The following is a 17,398-nucleotide window of genomic DNA, read 5'->3' as shown; positions in this document are numbered from 1 at the left end:
CTTCATGGGTCCCTCTTATGTGATCCTGGCCTTTCCCTCCTGTTCCATTCCCCCACAGAAAGCAGCTTGCCACGGGGGCACCCAATCCGGGTAACAGCTCCGTGTCCATTCAGACACAAAGCCCTGACCCATTTCCGCCCCCTCTCTCCTGATTGGCTAGCTGACTGACAGCAGCGGCCGCCAATGGCACCGCTACGGTGTCTCAGCAGCCAATCAGGAGGGAGAATCTTGGATCGCTGAGGCCCTCGTGGACATCGCTGGACAGAGAGTGCCCTCAGGTAAGTATTAGGGGTGTTTGAGGGGGGGGGGGGGGGGCTGCTGCACACACAGAAGTTTTTTTTATCTTAATGCAAATAATGCATTAAAAAAAAAAAAAACCTTCTGACTTTACAGCTCCTTTAAAAAGGTGATACATGAAGTATGCAGTTATTGTTATTGTTGGTCTTTGTGACCACTGTCACCGGGACTGAAAAGGAGAGAACATCCAAAATGCAGAGTTGCCCCAGAAGAAGAATAAAAGGGGAAGCTTTTCAGCGATGACACTTGTTGTAGCAACCACTATCGGGGGGGGGGGGGGGGGAGGGATGTCCCTCAGTTTGGAGAGATTTCCTTTTCCTGTTTGGCCTACAGTACAGAAGTGAAAATTGAGTCTCTCCTACGACTTATATGTTTATTACCAATTCTCCGTTTACATTGTACATATTGTACAAGGACAATATAAAAAGGAACAAACAGTGATGATAAAGCAATGATCAATAGACATTGAATGTACAGTGGCATTTTGATCAGGAAAAAACAATATACAATTTGTGAAATCTTAAAAAGAAAAAAAAAAAACAAACAATAAAATAAGAACAAAGTGTAATATCCATATGAAAACACAATATGAAATATTAAGTATTGATTTATCAACATCAAACCAAATAGAAGAAAAACATGAAATAAAAGAATAAGTGTACCAGTGGTTATTATTACTAATTCCGATATACCACTACATTGCTATAATACTGTATTTTCTGGTGTATAAGACTACTTTTGAACCTCAAAAAAATCCCCCAAAAATGGGGGGTCGTCTTATACGCCGAGTATAATATCTCCAAGGTAATCTAAGTAGAAGTATTACCAGTAGATGTAATCTCTCAAGACGCTGGCTGTGTGGGAATCCTGTACAGGTATACTGTATGTACCGTAGCTTCGGCTACATACAGTGTACCGCGCTGAGCCAATCAGGGAGAGCAATGTATTCTATTATTGAATGCAAAGCCTGCTCGGATTGGCAGAGTCAGAGAGGCGGGCTGATGTTACTCCTCCAATCCAAGCAGGCTTTGCATTCAATAATAGAATACATTGCTCTCCCTGATTGGCTCAGCGCAGTACACTGTATGTAGCCGAAGCCACAGTACATACGGTATAGCGGTACAGGATTCCCGCACAGCCAGCGTCTTGAGATTACATCTACTGGTAATACTTATACTTAGGGTACCTTGGAGATATTATGAGAGATTACATGTATTACTGTACTTGGGGTACCTTGGAGATCTATGAGAAATCTGATGTTTTTCAATGGTGTTGCCTTGCTTCGGAGGTGGGGTAGTCTTATACGGCGAGTATAGCCCAAAACCTATGTTTTAACTTGAAAATTAAGGGGGGTCGTCTTATACGCCGGAAAAGCTGGGTTATACTTACTGATAACTCCTTTTCTAATAGTCTTCCAGGACAGCCCATGAGACGTTAGGCTCCTCCCCCAGGGACAGGAAACACATTCCAAAATTAAAATAAAAGGCGGTCCCCTAGTCCTCACCTTCAGTATTTCATGAGAACCACAGGACACCCTGTAAAACATATACATAGATATATAGACACATATCATACATTATACATAATACCAGATAGTTCGGGTGGGAATCCGGCTGTCCTGGAAGACTATTAGAAAAGGAGTTATCAGTAAGTATAACCCAGCTTTTCTCAAAGTCGTCTTCCAGGACAGCCCATGAGACGATGAGCAAGCACTTACCAGTCTAGGGAGGGACAACTGCCTGGAGCACCTTTCGACCAAACGCCTGTTCCTGAGAAGAGAGGAGGTCCAGGCGATAATGTCTAACAAAGGTCGAAAAGTTAGACCAGGTAGCTGCCTTACAGATTTGGTCTGGTGAGGCACCGGCCCTTTCAGCCCAAGACGTGGACAATGCTCTAGTAGAGTGTGCAGTAATGAAAGGTGGAGCCACCTTTTTCACTATATAGGCTTCTGTGATAGCCTGTTTGATCCATCTAGCTAAGGTTGCCTTAGAAGCTTTTTCCCCTTTATGGGAGCCGGAAAATTGTAAAAACAAAGTATCAGTCTTCCTGAAGGTTTTAGTCACCTCCAGGTATCTCAAGAGGGATCTTCTGACATCCAAACAGCTAAATTCTTTCTCTTTATTGTTGTTTGGGAAATTGCAAAAGGAAGGAAGGACTATGTCCTGAGTCCTATGAAAAGAAGAGACCCTTTTTGGCAAAAATCCTGGATCTGTTTTTAGCACAATCCTGTCATCAAAAATCATAAGAAAAGGTTCTCTGATTGAGAGAGCCTGTAATTCGCTAACTCTTCTAGCTGAAGTTATAGCTACTAAAAATAAGGTTTTTAGGGTGAGCATTTTTACTGATAGGTCTACCAAGGGTTCAAACGGACTGGTAACCAAGGCCTGGAGTACCAGGGATAGATTCCAAGCTGGACACGTTTTAAGCACGGTTGGCTTTGTCCGGGCAATTGCTCTGAAAAAGGCATTCACATTTGGGTCTTCTCTAAGGGAAAACTGAAGAAAGACACTAAGGGCGGCAGCCTGTACCTTTAAAGTCCCTAAGGAGAGACCTTTGTCTAAGCCTTCCTGAAAAAAAATCCAAGATAGTTGGTATATCTGGGGAATGTCTCTGATTCTCCAACATCCAAAAATGAAATTTCTTCCAGATTTTAGCATACATTTTTCTAGTGACCGGCTTTCGACAGCTGGTCAATGTTTTGATGACTCTGTCTGAGAACCCCTGAGAGCCTAGTATTTGTTCCTCAGATACCAGGCCGTCAGGTTTAGGGTCCTGAGAAATGGATGGACCACCGGACCTTGTGTTAAGAGATCTGGTCTCCAAGGTAAGGTCATTGGAGGTTGCGCTGCCAACGCCTGAAGGCGTGCAAACCATGGCCTTTTGGGCCAGTATGGGGTTATCAGTATCATCTCTGTGTCTTCTAGGATGAATTTCTGAAGAACCTGTGGGATCAATCTGATCGGAGGAAATGCGTAACAGAGTCTGACTTTCCAGGGGTGGGCGAAAGCGTCTATGCCTAACGCCTGATCCCCTTGAGTTATGGAAAAGAATTTTTCTGTTTTCCTGTTTGCCTGGGAGGCAAATAGATCCACTACCGGTAGGCCCCATGAGGTTGTGATTTTGAGAAACACCTCTGGGTTGAGGGACCAATTGTCCTGGTTCATCTGGTGGCGGCTGAGATGGTCTGCCAGATAATTCTGCGTCCCTTTTAGGTGAATGGCCGAAATGGATGTTAGGTTCCGCTCGGCCCAGACAAAGATTTTCTGTGCAATGGTTTGTAGGCCCAGACTTCGAGTACCTCCCTGCTTGTTCAGGTACGCTACCGTTGCTATATTGTCTGACCTGATCTGTAGATGGCTCCCTTCTACCTCTACCTGAAAAAACTCCAAGGCCTTTTGGACCGCCATAAGTTCTTTTTGGTTTGATGAAGACTTCCTTTGTGCTGGGGACCATGTACCCTGCGCCCATCTGTCCTGCAGATATGCTCCCCATCCGGAAGCGCTTGCATCCGTGGTAATCCTCTGTGATACCTGGATGGTCCAGTTTAGCCCTCTTGATAGGTGAAGAGAGGATCTCCACCACCAAAGAGTCCTTTTTATCTTGGTGGGAATCCTTACTTTTTGTTGCAAGGAACTTGACTGCCCATCCCAATTCTGTAGAAAGAATTTTTGGAGTGGACGTTGTTGGAACCTTGCCCAGGGGACTGCTGGGAAACAGGAGGTCATCAAGCCTATCACTCTCGTGACATCCCTCAGAGAGACCCATAAGTTGGTCTGTAAAGAGGCAACCATCAGGTTCATTTTCTCCATCTTGCACTGAGGGAGGAAGATCATCTGATCCCGTGAGGAGATTTCGTAACCCAGGTAGGTCACTCTTTGTGAGGGTACCAGGCAAGACTTTTGTCTGTTGATTATCCAGCCTAGGGAAGTTAAGAATTCCTGAACTATGAGGAGGTCGGCTTCCAGTTTCTGGTATGATTCTGCCACTACCAAGATGTCGTCCAGGTAGGGGGTGATCATGATAGCTTTTAGCCTTAGAGGGGCTAGTGCTTCCCCTAGGACTTTGGTAAAAATCCGTGGGGCTGAGGACAGCCCGAAGGGCAGTGCCCTGAACTGGAAGTGCTTGACTTCCGGTCCTATCTTTACTGCTAGCCTCAGGAATTTCTGATAGGATGTGTGTATGGGGATGTGAAAATACGCATCTTTCAAATCTAGGGTTGCCATGAAACACCCTGGGAACAGTAGGTTCCCTATGGAGTATATTGATTCCATGCGAAAGCGTTTGTATGCTATTGAAAGGTTCAGATTGCGTAAGTTCAGGATCAGTCGATGACTTCCTGAGGGTTTTTGAATCACAAAGATGTGAGAATAAAACCCTGTTCCTTGTTCTTCTCTGGGGACTGGGATAATTACTTTTTGATCTAATAGGTCCCCTAACTGAAGACTCAAGGCGGAGGCCTTGACTGGATCCCTGGGAAGATTTGTGATCAGGATCCTTTCTGGAGGTTGAAGACAGAACTCCAGCCTGTGTCCTTGGCCTACTAGGTCCAGAATAAAAGGGCTGGAAGTAATCTTCTTCCACAGTGGGAGGAAGGCCCCTAATCTTCCTCCCACTCTGAGAAGGGAGTCATTGGGGCTGGTTGGGGCGTTTAGGAGGGTTAAACAGGATGTTACCCCTCCCCTTTCCTTTATGCCCCGTCCAATGTTTTTTGAAATTTTGCTGAGTTTCAAAAGACTTCTGCTGTTTGCCCCTGCCACGAAAATTCCTCTGAGCATAGGGGAATTTTTTCTTATCTGGGAATCCCTTCTTTTTATCCGCTGTACGCTCCAGGGCTTCTGTTAGGCCTGGGCCAAAAAGGTGGTCGCCTGTGAAGGGAAGACCACAAAGGCGAGATTTAGAAGTAATATCTCCCGACCATGTCTTGAGCCATAGGCTTCTTCTGGCCGTATTAGCTAAAGCTGAGGTCCTTGCTGCCATTCTTACAGCTTCAGCTGAAGAATCCGCCAGGAATCCTATTGCCTGGAATAAGAGTGGAAAGGATTTATTAATCTGTTCCCTCGATGTTCCTGCAGTCAAGTGTGTTTGGATTTGAGATAGCCACAGCTCCAGGTGTCTGGCTATGCAGGTGGATGCCAGGGCTGGCTTTAAGCTCATAATGGAGGCTTCCCAGACCCTACGTAAAGAGATATCTGTTCTCTTATCCATAGGGTCTTTTAGTGCTCCTGAATCCTCAAATGCCAAGTCAGTTCCTTTGGAGATTCTGGCGAGAGAGGCATCCAGCTTAGGGATTTTGTTCCAGGGCTGTTCCACACTTTCGTCAAATGGATACCTTCTTTTTAAGTTTCTTGGAAAAAAAGGCTTTTTATCAGGAGAATTCCATTCCTGTTTAATCACATCCAATAGTGAGCTATGCACAGGGAACACTCTAGCATGCTTTTTATGACTAGCGTACATTAAGTCATGCTTAGAGAGATGCACTTCTTCCTCCTCAATCTCTAGAGTGGTATAAACCGCTTTGAGTAGATCATCTACATCCTCCAGGCTCAGTTTAAAGTTGGAGCTATCATGGGAAACATTGCTTTTTGGTTCCTCTCCTGATCCTGATCCCTCTGCAGAAGAGTGGGAAGAAGAAACTTCCTCCTCCAAAACCAATGGGTCAATTAGGGATGGTGGAGCCTGAGCTGGGGTGGAAGGCTGGGCTGGTGCCTGCATCTTTTCAATGAGAGTCCTGAATGAACTAAATGTACTTTTTAGCTCATCTCTCACTGAGGACAGCATTTTCTGGGTAGAGACTGCAGAATCGTCTCTGACCAGTTTAGCTATGCATGCCCGGCACACTGCTTTGTTCCAAGAGGAACTCAATTTTTCTCCGCATACAGCACATTTCTTTTTGGGGGGCTGAGGTGGGTTATTGTCCTGAGCCTTGGCCTGGAAGATAAAAGACAAGGGAATTTAATTAGAGATACTTGTCCTCCTCCCACCTCCCATTTTTCCCCCTCCACCTTGTGGATAGAAAAGAGGGAGCGGTGCTGCTTAACCCCTGCCCCTAACGATAGAAAAGAGAGGGGGGAAGGGGAACGGAGTTCCTAACAGGTACCTGCAAATAGGGTGTCGTTCCCCCTTGCTTACCTGAGAGGTGCCGATGCCAGAGCCGACTTCCGCCGCCTGTGCGGTTGCTGCCGTGGTGTCCATCGCTCTGTATGGTGGTCCCAGCAACTGCTGTTTCCCCTAACATCGGTCGCCCATTTGAACTCTCTGTTCGCGCCTTCGGAAACTGGAACGAGGGTTTCCGGCGCCCGCGGATGCCGTCACTGCGCCGGAAGTGACACTGTCACTTCCCGTGAGGCCAGAGTGGATACGCTGAGTTCCGCCCCCTCCGTCTTTGGCGCCAACTTCAAAATTTCTTCCGAAGTTAGCGGTTCACGGGTACACAGCACTGCTGCTCCAAGGAACCGGCCGACCAACGGAGTGAACTCCCCAACGCTCCACCAGACAGCATCCGTAGTCCTGCCGAGAGGCTAGGAGAACAGGAGACAGCGGTCAGCCCCTATTGCGGCACTAAGGGGTACCGCTATGGGCCGAGGAGATGCATCTTTCCAAGTCTTTCCATGGACAGTCCAGGAGACCGGGAGCTTCAGTTCCAGGAACATGTTACCCCCTGTCCGGAGGAAACAAAAATACTGAAGGTGAGGACTAAGGGACCGCCTTTTATTTTAATTTTGGAATGTGTTTCCTGTCCCTGGGGGAGGAGCCTAACGTCTCATGGGCTGTCCTGGAAGACGACTTTGAGAAAAACAGTAAAGCTAGCCCAATTATTTTGTATACTGTGAAAGATGATGTCACGCCGAACAGATACCCAGACTGGTGGAATGGCGACAAACAACGGTACCTAAAAATCTCCATAAAACGACGCTTTAAACATTAATGGTTACCAGTTTAGAGTTAGGAGGTGGTCTTTTGCTAAAATTTTGCTCTCGCTCTGATGATCGCAGCAATACCTCACGTGTGATTTGAACACAGTTTTCATGTGCGGGCACGACTTACGTATGCATTAAATTTTTTTTGTGAGCTTACGGGCACAGGGGCGCTTTAAAATTTTTATTTTCCCATTTTTTTTATTTTTAACAGTTTTAAATAAAAAATTATATTATATTATCTATCTGATCACTTGAATGTGAACATAAAATGAAAACATCCCTTGTGGCAGTAATAGGCAGTGAAAGGTACTCTTTATGGAGAAATCTGGGGTCTAGAGGCCCAAGACCCTCCACTGCACATCAAAGTATTCAAAACGCCGAAATTGGCATTTTTGAATACGGTCAGTTTTTTAAATAGGGGCCACTGGCAGCCGAGTAACAAAGTGACGTCTCTTCCGGGTTACATTATCTGAGACCCGATCGAAGCAGACCCCAACCAGCCGGCTCACGCCGGCAGAGCCGCGGCGGGACGTCCCCAGCTGTTATCTCAGCGAGAGCCGCATCGGTTGTTCTCCAGAAAGCCAACCGCTGGCTCTAAAAAACGGTACCGGGGTGATGCCTCTAACTGCAGGCATTACCCTGGTACAACCTCTTCTTCAAGCGGACGTACAGGTATGTCGGTTTGTGGCGGGAAGGGGTTAAAATATATATTTCGACTCAATGGGACACAGACTGCAAAAAACGAAAAGGTGCTTAAGCCCTTTCTTATGGTTCCATTCACACCTGAGTGTTTTGTAGCGCATAGCTTCAAAACTCATGGAGGGAAAAAAAAAAAAAATCGATCATTTACTATGGTGGTGGTTTGTGCAGATTGGTGTGTTTTTAAAGCAGCTGAAAGCAGAAGTACATAGCCACAAATGATGTAACAGATGATAGTTTTCTCTATTGGCTAGCTCAAAACACTTGGAAAACGCTGCACAAAATCTCTAAGGCATGAATGCAGCCTAAACTAAGTTTATATTTAAATTTGCCTATAAATGCAAATCCTCACAAGGACAATAAATATGGTAATAAAATAAATCTTACCTGGTTGATACAGGAGCAGTCTTTGTTTTCTCTGATTCAATAATGTTCTCTGTTATTAAGGCTGCAGCATTACTGGAAATGGATGAAGAACCAGAACTTCCAAAGCCTCCGAATCCTGGAGCTTTCTTACCCTGACGCTCAGCATCCCTTCTAGCCTGCTGTAGTTCTTTTGCTTTACGTCTCATCTCAGCCTTTGCCTCTCGTTCCTGGGTCTAGATAAAAAAAATAAAAAAAAGTGTGTTTACCTTCTCCAACAAGAAATATGAGAATATGAGACATCATCCCAATAATTGTTATAACACAGGAACTGAAAATGTAATGCAGGATTCAGAGGATAGGTGATTCCACTATCAATAAAAGTAAGATGCCCCTGACTGACTTCCCTGTGCTTTTATAATGCTGTCAAAGCTCACTGCAAGATTTTTCACTTCTGAACTTCTTAGTTCAGCTGGGGGACTGTAGTTTGGAGATCCCTGCTCTATAGGGTTCAGGTATTGCCTCATGCTACCCAGTTGTGACACTGACCCTAACCAAATGCAAAACTAGTGAAAAACAGTCAAGAAAGATGAGTAGGGAAAAAATGCCAGTGGCCTCCACCTGTAAAATCATTCCAGTTTTGGAGCTGGTCTCATTGCTGCCCATCTACTGCAACTGTTAATTTAATATCAAAGCAGCTGATTAACCCCCTCTGCTATTTAACTGTCCAGATCGATATCTCGGGAATTTCATTGACTTGATGCTATACTCTAAAAGGTGTTCCTTCAATTTTTTGAGGTGTGTGTGTGTGTATATATATATATATATATATATATATATATATATATATATATATATATATATATATATATACATACACACACACACACACACACACACACACACACACACACACACACACATATACATACATACACTTAATTCTCAACCGCAGAAGTAGCTGGGGGAGGAGAAACAGCAGTACACTGCTCTTTCCAGTGAATGGCTGTACAGGGAAGGCAGAGGCGTAGTCAGCACAAGTCTGATCCTTGGATTAAATCCAAACACAGCTAGATAACTGACTAGGCTGTGCTCTCCTGCCTAGTGTGGTCAGTTTTTAATAGGAAAAACAGAGGAACTAGCAGGAACACCATTATTATGCGAATGCCAGGAAAGAGAAATAAAAACGCAGATAGCCTAGTATAGATTAAAAAAAAAAAAACCCACCCAAACAAAAAAACCCACAAAATGATGTGTAAGGAAACAAATCTACACCAACAAACGTGTGTGCACTCATTTTTGAATTCATAATCTGGAAGATTAAAAACGGTCTATTAGAATCAGTTCCTGTGTTTATTGGGACTAGATAGGGCAGCAACCAGTCTTTTTTCTCAAAGTCGTCTTCCAGGACAGCCCATGAGACGTTAGGCTCCTCCCCCAGGGACAGGAAACACATTCCAAAATTAAAATAAAAGGCGGTCCCCTAGTCCTCACCTTCAGTATTTTTGTTTCCTCCGGACAGGGGGTAACATGTTCCTGGAACTGAAGCTCCCGGTCTCCTGGACTGTCCATGGAAAGACTTGGAAAGATGCATCTCCTCGGCCCATAGCGGTACCCCTTAGTGCCGCAATAGGGGCTGACCGCTGTCTCCTATTCTCCTAGCCTCTCGGCAGGACTACGGATGCTGTCTGGTGGAGCGTTGGGGAGTTCACTCCGTTGGTCGGCCGGTTCCTTGGAGCAGCAGTGCTGTGTACCCGTGAACCGCTAACTTCGGAAGAAATTTTGAAGTTGGCGCCAAAGACGGAGGGGGCGGAACTCAGCGTATCCACTCTGGCCTCACGGGAAGTGACAGTGTCACTTCCGGCGCAGTGACGGCATCCGCGGGCGCCGGAAACCCTCGTTCCAGTTTCCGAAGGCGCGAACAGAGAGTTCAAATGGGCGACCGATGTTAGGGGAAACAGCAGTTGCTGGGACCACCATACAGAGCGATGGACACCACGGCAGCAACCGCACAGGCGGCGGAAGTCGGCTCTGGCATCGGCACCTCTCAGGTAAGCAAGGGGGAACGACACCCTATTTGCAGGTACCTGTTAGGAACTCCGTTCCCCTTCCCCCCTCTCTTTTCTATCGTTAGGGGCAGGGGTTAAGCAGCACCGCTCCCTCTTTTCTATCCACAAGGTGGAGGGGGAAAAATGGGAGGTGGGAGGAGGACAAGTATCTCTAATTAAATTCCCTTGTCTTTTATCTTCCAGGCCAAGGCTCAGGACAATAACCCACCTCAGCCCCCCAAAAAGAAATGTGCTGTATGCGGAGAAAAATTGAGTTCCTCTTGGAACAAAGCAGTGTGCCGGGCATGCATAGCTAAACTGGTCAGAGACGATTCTGCAGTCTCTACCCAGAAAATGCTGTCCTCAGTGAGAGATGAGCTAAAAAGTACATTTAGTTCATTCAGGACTCTCATTGAAAAGATGCAGGCACCAGCCCAGCCTTCCACCCCAGCTCAGGCTCCACCATCCCTAATTGACCCATTGGTTTTGGAGGAGGAAGTTTCTTCTTCCCACTCTTCTGCAGAGGGATCAGGATCAGGAGAGGAACCAAAAAGCAATGTTTCCCATGATAGCTCCAACTTTAAACTGAGCCTGGAGGATGTAGATGATCTACTCAAAGCGGTTTATACCACTCTAGAGATTGAGGAGGAAGAAGTGCATCTCTCTAAGCATGACTTAATGTACGCTAGTCATAAAAAGCATGCTAGAGTGTTCCCTGTGCATAGCTCACTATTGGATGTGATTAAACAGGAATGGAATTCTCCTGATAAAAAGCCTTTTTTTCCAAGAAACTTAAAAAGAAATTTCATTTTTGGATGTTGGAGAATCAGAGACATTCCCCAGATATACCAACTATCTTGGATTTTTTTCAGGAAGGCTTAGACAAAGGTCTCTCCTTAGGGACTTTAAAGGTACAGGCTGCCGCCCTTAGTGTCTTTCTTCAGTTTTCCCTTAGAGAAGACCCAAATGTGAATGCCTTTTTCAGAGCAATTGCCCGGACAAAGCCAACCGTGCTTAAAACGTGTCCAGCTTGGAATCTATCCCTGGTACTCCAGGCCTTGGTTACCAGTCCGTTTGAACCCTTGGTAGACCTATCAGTAAAAATGCTCACCCTAAAAACCTTATTTTTAGTAGCTATAACTTCAGCTAGAAGAGTTAGCGAATTACAGGCTCTCTCAATCAGAGAACCTTTTCTTATGATTTTTGATGACAGGATTGTGCTAAAAACAGATCCAGGATTTTTGCCAAAAAGGGTCTCTTCTTTTCATAGGACTCAGGACATAGTCCTTCCTTCCTTTTGCAATTTCCCAAACAACAATAAAGAGAAAGAATTTAGCTGTTTGGATGTCAGAAGATCCCTCTTGAGATACCTGGAGGTGACTAAAACCTTCAGGAAGACTGATACTTTGTTTTTACAATTTTCCGGCTCCCATAAAGGGGAAAAAGCTTCTAAGGCAACCTTAGCTAGATGGATCAAACAGGCTATCACAGAAGCCTATATAGTGAAAAAGGTGGCTCCACCTTTCATTACTGCACACTCTACTAGAGCATTGTCCACGTCTTGGGCTGAAAGGGCCGGTGCCTCACCAGACCAAATCTGTAAGGCAGCTACCTGGTCTAACTTTTCGACCTTTGTTAGACATTATCGCCTGGACCTCCTCTCTTCTCAGGAACAGGCGTTTGGTCGAAAGGTGCTCCAGGCAGTTGTCCCTCCCTAGACTGGTAAGTGCTTGCTCATCGTCTCATGGGCTGTCCTGGAAGACGACTTTGAGAAAAGCTGGGTTATACTTACTGATAACTCCTTTTCTAATAGTCTTCCAGGACAGCCGGATTCCCACCCGAACTATCTGGTATTATGTATAATGTATGATATGTGTCTATATATCTATGTATATGTTTTACAGGGTGTCCTGTGGTTCTCATGAAATACTGAAGGTGAGGACTAAGGGACCGCCTTTTATTTTAATTTTGGAATGTGTTTCCTGTCCCTGGGGGAGGAGCCTAACGTCTCATGGGCTGTCCTGGAAGACTATTAGAAAAGGAGTTATCAGTAAGTATAACCCAGCTTTTTTTTTTTTTTGGTTGCCACTGAACCACTTCACTAGATAATCTGTATTAATATACAAGGTTTCAAAGTAGGGTAACTGGAGGAGAGCATATCATTTTATTCTGATGACTATTTGGCAGATTTTATTTAAATCTTCCCTTCCTGCATTTCTGGTGCTGAAGTGTGATGTCCATTATGTCTTTTTAGTAAACTGGTTATTCCTCCCTACAAGCAAATTTGTCAGTGCCCCCATGTCTTTAACTACTTCTTGACCAGGCCATTTTTTGCGATACAGCACTGCGTTACTTTTACAATTGCACGGTCGTGCGATGCAGTACCCAAATAAAATTGAGGTCTTTTTTTCCCCCCCACAAATAGAGCTTTCTTTTGGTGGTATTTGATCCTCTGTGTTTTTTATTTTTTGTGCTATAAAAAACACAAAAAAGCGACAATTCTGAAAAAAAGAAAATATATATTTTTTTACTTTCTGCTATAAAACATTCCCAATAAAAAAAAAAAAAAAACAAAAAAAAAAAACAAATTTTCTCCTCATTTTAGGTCACTATGTATTCTGCTACATATTTTTGGTAAAAAAAAAACCCCAATAAGTGTATATTGATTGGTTTGCGCAAAAGTTATCGCGTCTACAAACTAGGGGAAAGACTTGTCCTTTTTATTTTTTTACTAGTAATGGTAGCGATCAGCATTTAGCGGGACTGCGACATTGCTTCGGACAGATCGGACACCTGACATTTTTGACACTTTGGGGGGGGGAGACCAGTGACATCACTACAGTAATCAGTGCTAAAAAAAATGCACTGTACTGAAACTGGCAGGGAAGGGGTTAACACCAGGGGCAATCAAGGGGTTAAATGTGTCCTTAGGGGGTGCTTTCTAACTGTGTGAGGGATGGGCTTGCTGAATGAACATAGAGACCTCTGTTCCTAAATAGGAGGAACACAGGATCCCTGTGTTAGTTCCTGACAGGACAGCGGTCCTCCATTCTGTCTCCACGTGGAGGGATCGCGGGTGCCCGGCGGCTATCGCTGGACCCGCTGATTGGCTCCTTGGCTCCCACTGTAGCCAATCAGCGCGTGCCCCCACTAGCGGTCCCGCAAAACGGCATACAGTTACGTTTTTTCGCGGGACAGAGCCGACTTGCCACAGTATATGTACTGCTGGCAGTCGCCAAGAGGTTAAAATGTAGTCAAGTCTTTAAAGAATAAGTGGACTTTACATAAACTATCCTTTCTGCCTACCCCCTTGAGTTAAAGTAGCTTGCTTAGCTTACCAAACTCCAGATGCATACTTACCTTAATTTCAGAGCGACATCCTGCCACAATGTTGACCCCTGCAGTCACAATCTTCTTGCCGGTGGCCCCTTGGAAGTCAATCTGGATCTTATGTGCAGGTGTACTCCAGAGGTAAGAAGGATTTTGCCACAGAAGTCAACACTATGGCAAGCCGCAGCTCTGAAATTAAAGTGATTGTAAAGACTTTTTTTTCCCTTTTTCAAATAACAAACATGGTATACTTACCTGCTCTGTGCAATGGTTTTGCACAGAGTGGCCCATAGCCAGGCGATCTTAGCTGCTTGCTACGGGGGCACTCGTAAATCTGAGCCATGCTGTGTGTGTCCTTAGACAAAGTGTGGTGTGGCTTGGCTTCCACTGCTATCGAGCATCCTGGAAGAGCTGCTGCAGAGGGCCACAGCGCTGGATCAAGATCGGGCTCACGTAAGTGTTTAAGATAGGGCTGGGGGAGCAGCACCTTTTGAAAGGTTTTTTTACCTTAACGCAAAGAATGCATAAGTTAGTTATATATTCTCTTTTGGAGAAAGGATAACACCTAGTGGTGTATCCCCCGTGCCTAATGGTATGAGTAAAATATATATAATAAACAATAGGCAGCAGCTAAAGAAAATGTGGTAGTATGTCAAAAAATAGCCTTAAGGGTTAAGACTATCTACAGTTGTCTGTGCTCACCCCACCCCGGTGTAGTGGTATGTATTCGTCTGGTGTGCGTGTTTTTTTTTTTCCCTTTTCGTTCCTCTTCCTCTCCCCCCCCCCCCCCCTCTCTCTCCAGTCCCTATCATGCTTTGCCCTCCCTGTTCTGGCCCATGTGCTCTGCGCTGGTTGGCCATGCCAAGTAGCGAGCACCCCCCACGCCTTCCCCGAACGCCCACTCACGCTAGGCCTTCTAGATCTTTCCCTCCCCCTCACGGTCCTGGTTTCCGGACCACGTGGTGGGGGAGGACGTTGTGCCTGGTCCCTGCCCCATGGGACACTTGATCCCTGTGGCCTTACCAGTTGTGCCTGTACACGTCCTACCCGTGTCCCTGAATATACTCTGCCTCACCTGGGAGGCTTGAGGGGTTTTTGTTTACTAAGTTGATTACTATGCTGCCCTCTGTTCCTGTGGACCCCATGTGGTCTATACCCGTTAAGGAGGTTCTCTCCACTTATGTTGTTTATAGGCTGATATATATTGCTCTGTACTGCTTCTTTTATATTGGAATATGCTGTTTCCGAGTGTATTGTTTTTGTAAGGCGTTCACTTCCTGTAATGCTCTTTACTTTTTCTCTATAAATTGTTTTTGAAAAAAAAAATTATTTATTTTTTTTTTTTTTTAGAAAAAGGACTATCTACAGCACTTGCTAAAACATGTAGTGCTTGTGCAATAAATTGGTAAAAATACCTATGCTGATAAATTATTATGCAAACAAATCATACATGACATAGCTAGATAAATAATTATCCCAACAAGAAAATTTCATAAAAAGTGCATCAACTGGTGGATATTCCGATATGTACCAAAAAAGTTATATAGAATAATGGTGTAAATAATCAATTAAATATTCCAAGTTATAAGTGGTGCAGATTTCCGTAATTAATATTAACTCAAATCAAAGTGCAATTAATAGTCCATAATGAATAAAATTATAGGTGACTGTAGTAGAGAAAGTCCAAATAGTTTCCTTGTGCAAAATAAGTCTTCCAGTCTTTACACCAGGTGTGCTAGGACTAGGAAATGGTGCGGTGTACTAGGGGGATGTTGGCTGGCCCCATACTGGATGTGAGGAAAAGATGAGGAGGAATCCACTACTACCCCATTACAGGAGCGGCACAAGGGAACCTACCTTAGCCTTGTGGGCCTACAAGCGTGATTGGTCTTAGTGCTGTAAGGTACATAAGACCCATTACATCTGGTAAGTCAACCATCCTTATAATATTCACTGTGGAAAAAAGGAACCTTTGCCAGCTATAGTCACAAAGCAGCATCGGATAAAGTTTTAAACACTGAGCACCTGCACTTTGATTAAAGACTGGAAGACTTATTTTGCACAAGGAAACTATTTGGATTTTGCTACTACAGTCACTTATAATTTTACTCATTATGGACTATTAATTGCACTTTATTGATTTGATTTAATATTATTTACGGAAAATCTGCACCACTTACACTTATAACTTGGAATATTTAATTGATTTATTTGCACCATTATTATTATATACAGGATTTTTTGGTACATATCGGAATATCCACCAGTTGATGCACTTTTTATGAAATTTTCTTGTTGGGATAATTATTTATCAATTTATCTAGCTGTGTCATGTATGATTTGTAGGTATTTTTACCAATTTATTGCACAAGCACTATATGTTTTAGCAAGCGTTGTAGATAGTCTTAACCCTTAAGACTATTCTTTGACATGTATTCTCTTACCATTACAACCACTTTAAGGCAAGTGTAGATCTGGAGTTGGGGGGGGGTCTGGCAAAAAGTGCTGCACAGTGAAGATCAGTATTGATGTGACTTACGTGGAAGGTGTTTAAACGGAAACTTTAAAAAGGTGAACTCGACCTTTCTTATCATGTGAAATCCATATGCAGTGTGTGACATGATGCCAAGGTGACATTTGCTATGTAGAATTAAATGGCCTCTAATGATGGGTGTCCCATGTGTAGATGGTGCTGCATTATGTAAACTATTAATTTATCAATCCTGACGTGTCATCAATTCATCAGTGCTGAATCTAAAGCATAACTAAAGGCAAAACTTTTTTTTTTTTTTTTTTTTTTTTTAGTTTTGGATAGAGCGGAGAGGGGGTTAAGAACACTGGTCAGGCTTGTGCGCCATTTAAAAGAAATTCACCATCTCTGTTTGCCCTGTTTACCATTATCATTGAAAGTAAAAATTAAAAGAAAATCCCAAATTTTTGGTTGTCCCGGGGAAAGTAGTAGAGGGGAAATCTGGGGGACACTAGTTCTGCTGACCTGGGGGTCCCCAAAGAACTCCCTTAATTTTTAGGGATTTCCTCTCACTTCCTGTTTGGCTATGGGACAGGAAGTGAAGGGTATTCTCCGCAATGTGACACAGATGGCGAAAAAAAACATCTGACGGGTTATAAACCTCTCTTACTCTATCTAAAAAAATAAAAAGTTTTACCCAAAGTTCTACTTTAATATTGGGTTGCTCACTCACTACCTTTCTCTCCACTTGCCCATTTACAAATGTCTTTTTATCTTTTCACAGAATACAGGGACTTTGTTTAGATGGACAAAGGGAGCTGAGGGTCAGACGAATTTCATTAAAAAAAAAAGTAGCAGCTTACAAAGACTAAAGGAGGTTTTTGGGTTGTTAGCTTTATGATGGGACCTTTCTCTCCACTGCAGGTCCCCAGCACTGCCATCTTTGGCTTCCTGAGGTACCCAACCTGGGTCCCCAGTGTGCAAGAGTTCACCACCTTTTGAACGGTTCTACAGCCTTCTGGGACATCCGAGGTGTCCCAGGAGGTTGTGGGAGGAAAGGGGTGGGGCCAATAACATCATCAAAAAAAAAAAAAAAACTGTACCTCAGTTACAGGCTTAAGAACCAGAAGTACTTCACTCTGAGTGAAGTTCTGCTTAAAGCAAGAACAAAATAAAGTAAAAGGTGGTACTGAAATAATATATCTAAAAGAAAAAAAGAAATAAAATACCAATCCTACACTTTTACCACAAAGCTTACAAACCTACAGCCACTT

At 44.1% G+C, this 17,398-nt stretch overlaps 1 protein-coding gene across 2 annotated transcripts in view; it reads right to left on the bottom strand.

Annotated features, from left to right (window-relative positions):
• Positions 1 to 17,398, bottom strand: part of ARCN1 (archain 1) — a 74,983-nt gene that overhangs the window by 23,551 nt on the left and 34,034 nt on the right. For both annotated transcript variants that reach the window (XM_082273471.1, XM_082273470.1), the window contains one exon: positions 8,301 to 8,512. In XM_082273471.1, the coding sequence (XP_082129597.1) occupies positions 8,301 to 8,512 (212 nt within the window). The remainder of the gene's footprint in view (positions 1 to 8,300; positions 8,513 to 17,398) is intronic.

This window comes from Pelophylax lessonae, assembly GCF_965119305.1.
Source record: "Pelophylax lessonae genome assembly, chromosome: 12".
Classification (NCBI taxonomy): Eukaryota; Metazoa; Chordata; class Amphibia; order Anura; family Ranidae; genus Pelophylax; species Pelophylax lessonae.
This window is presented reverse-complemented; position numbering and strand designations above follow the sequence as displayed.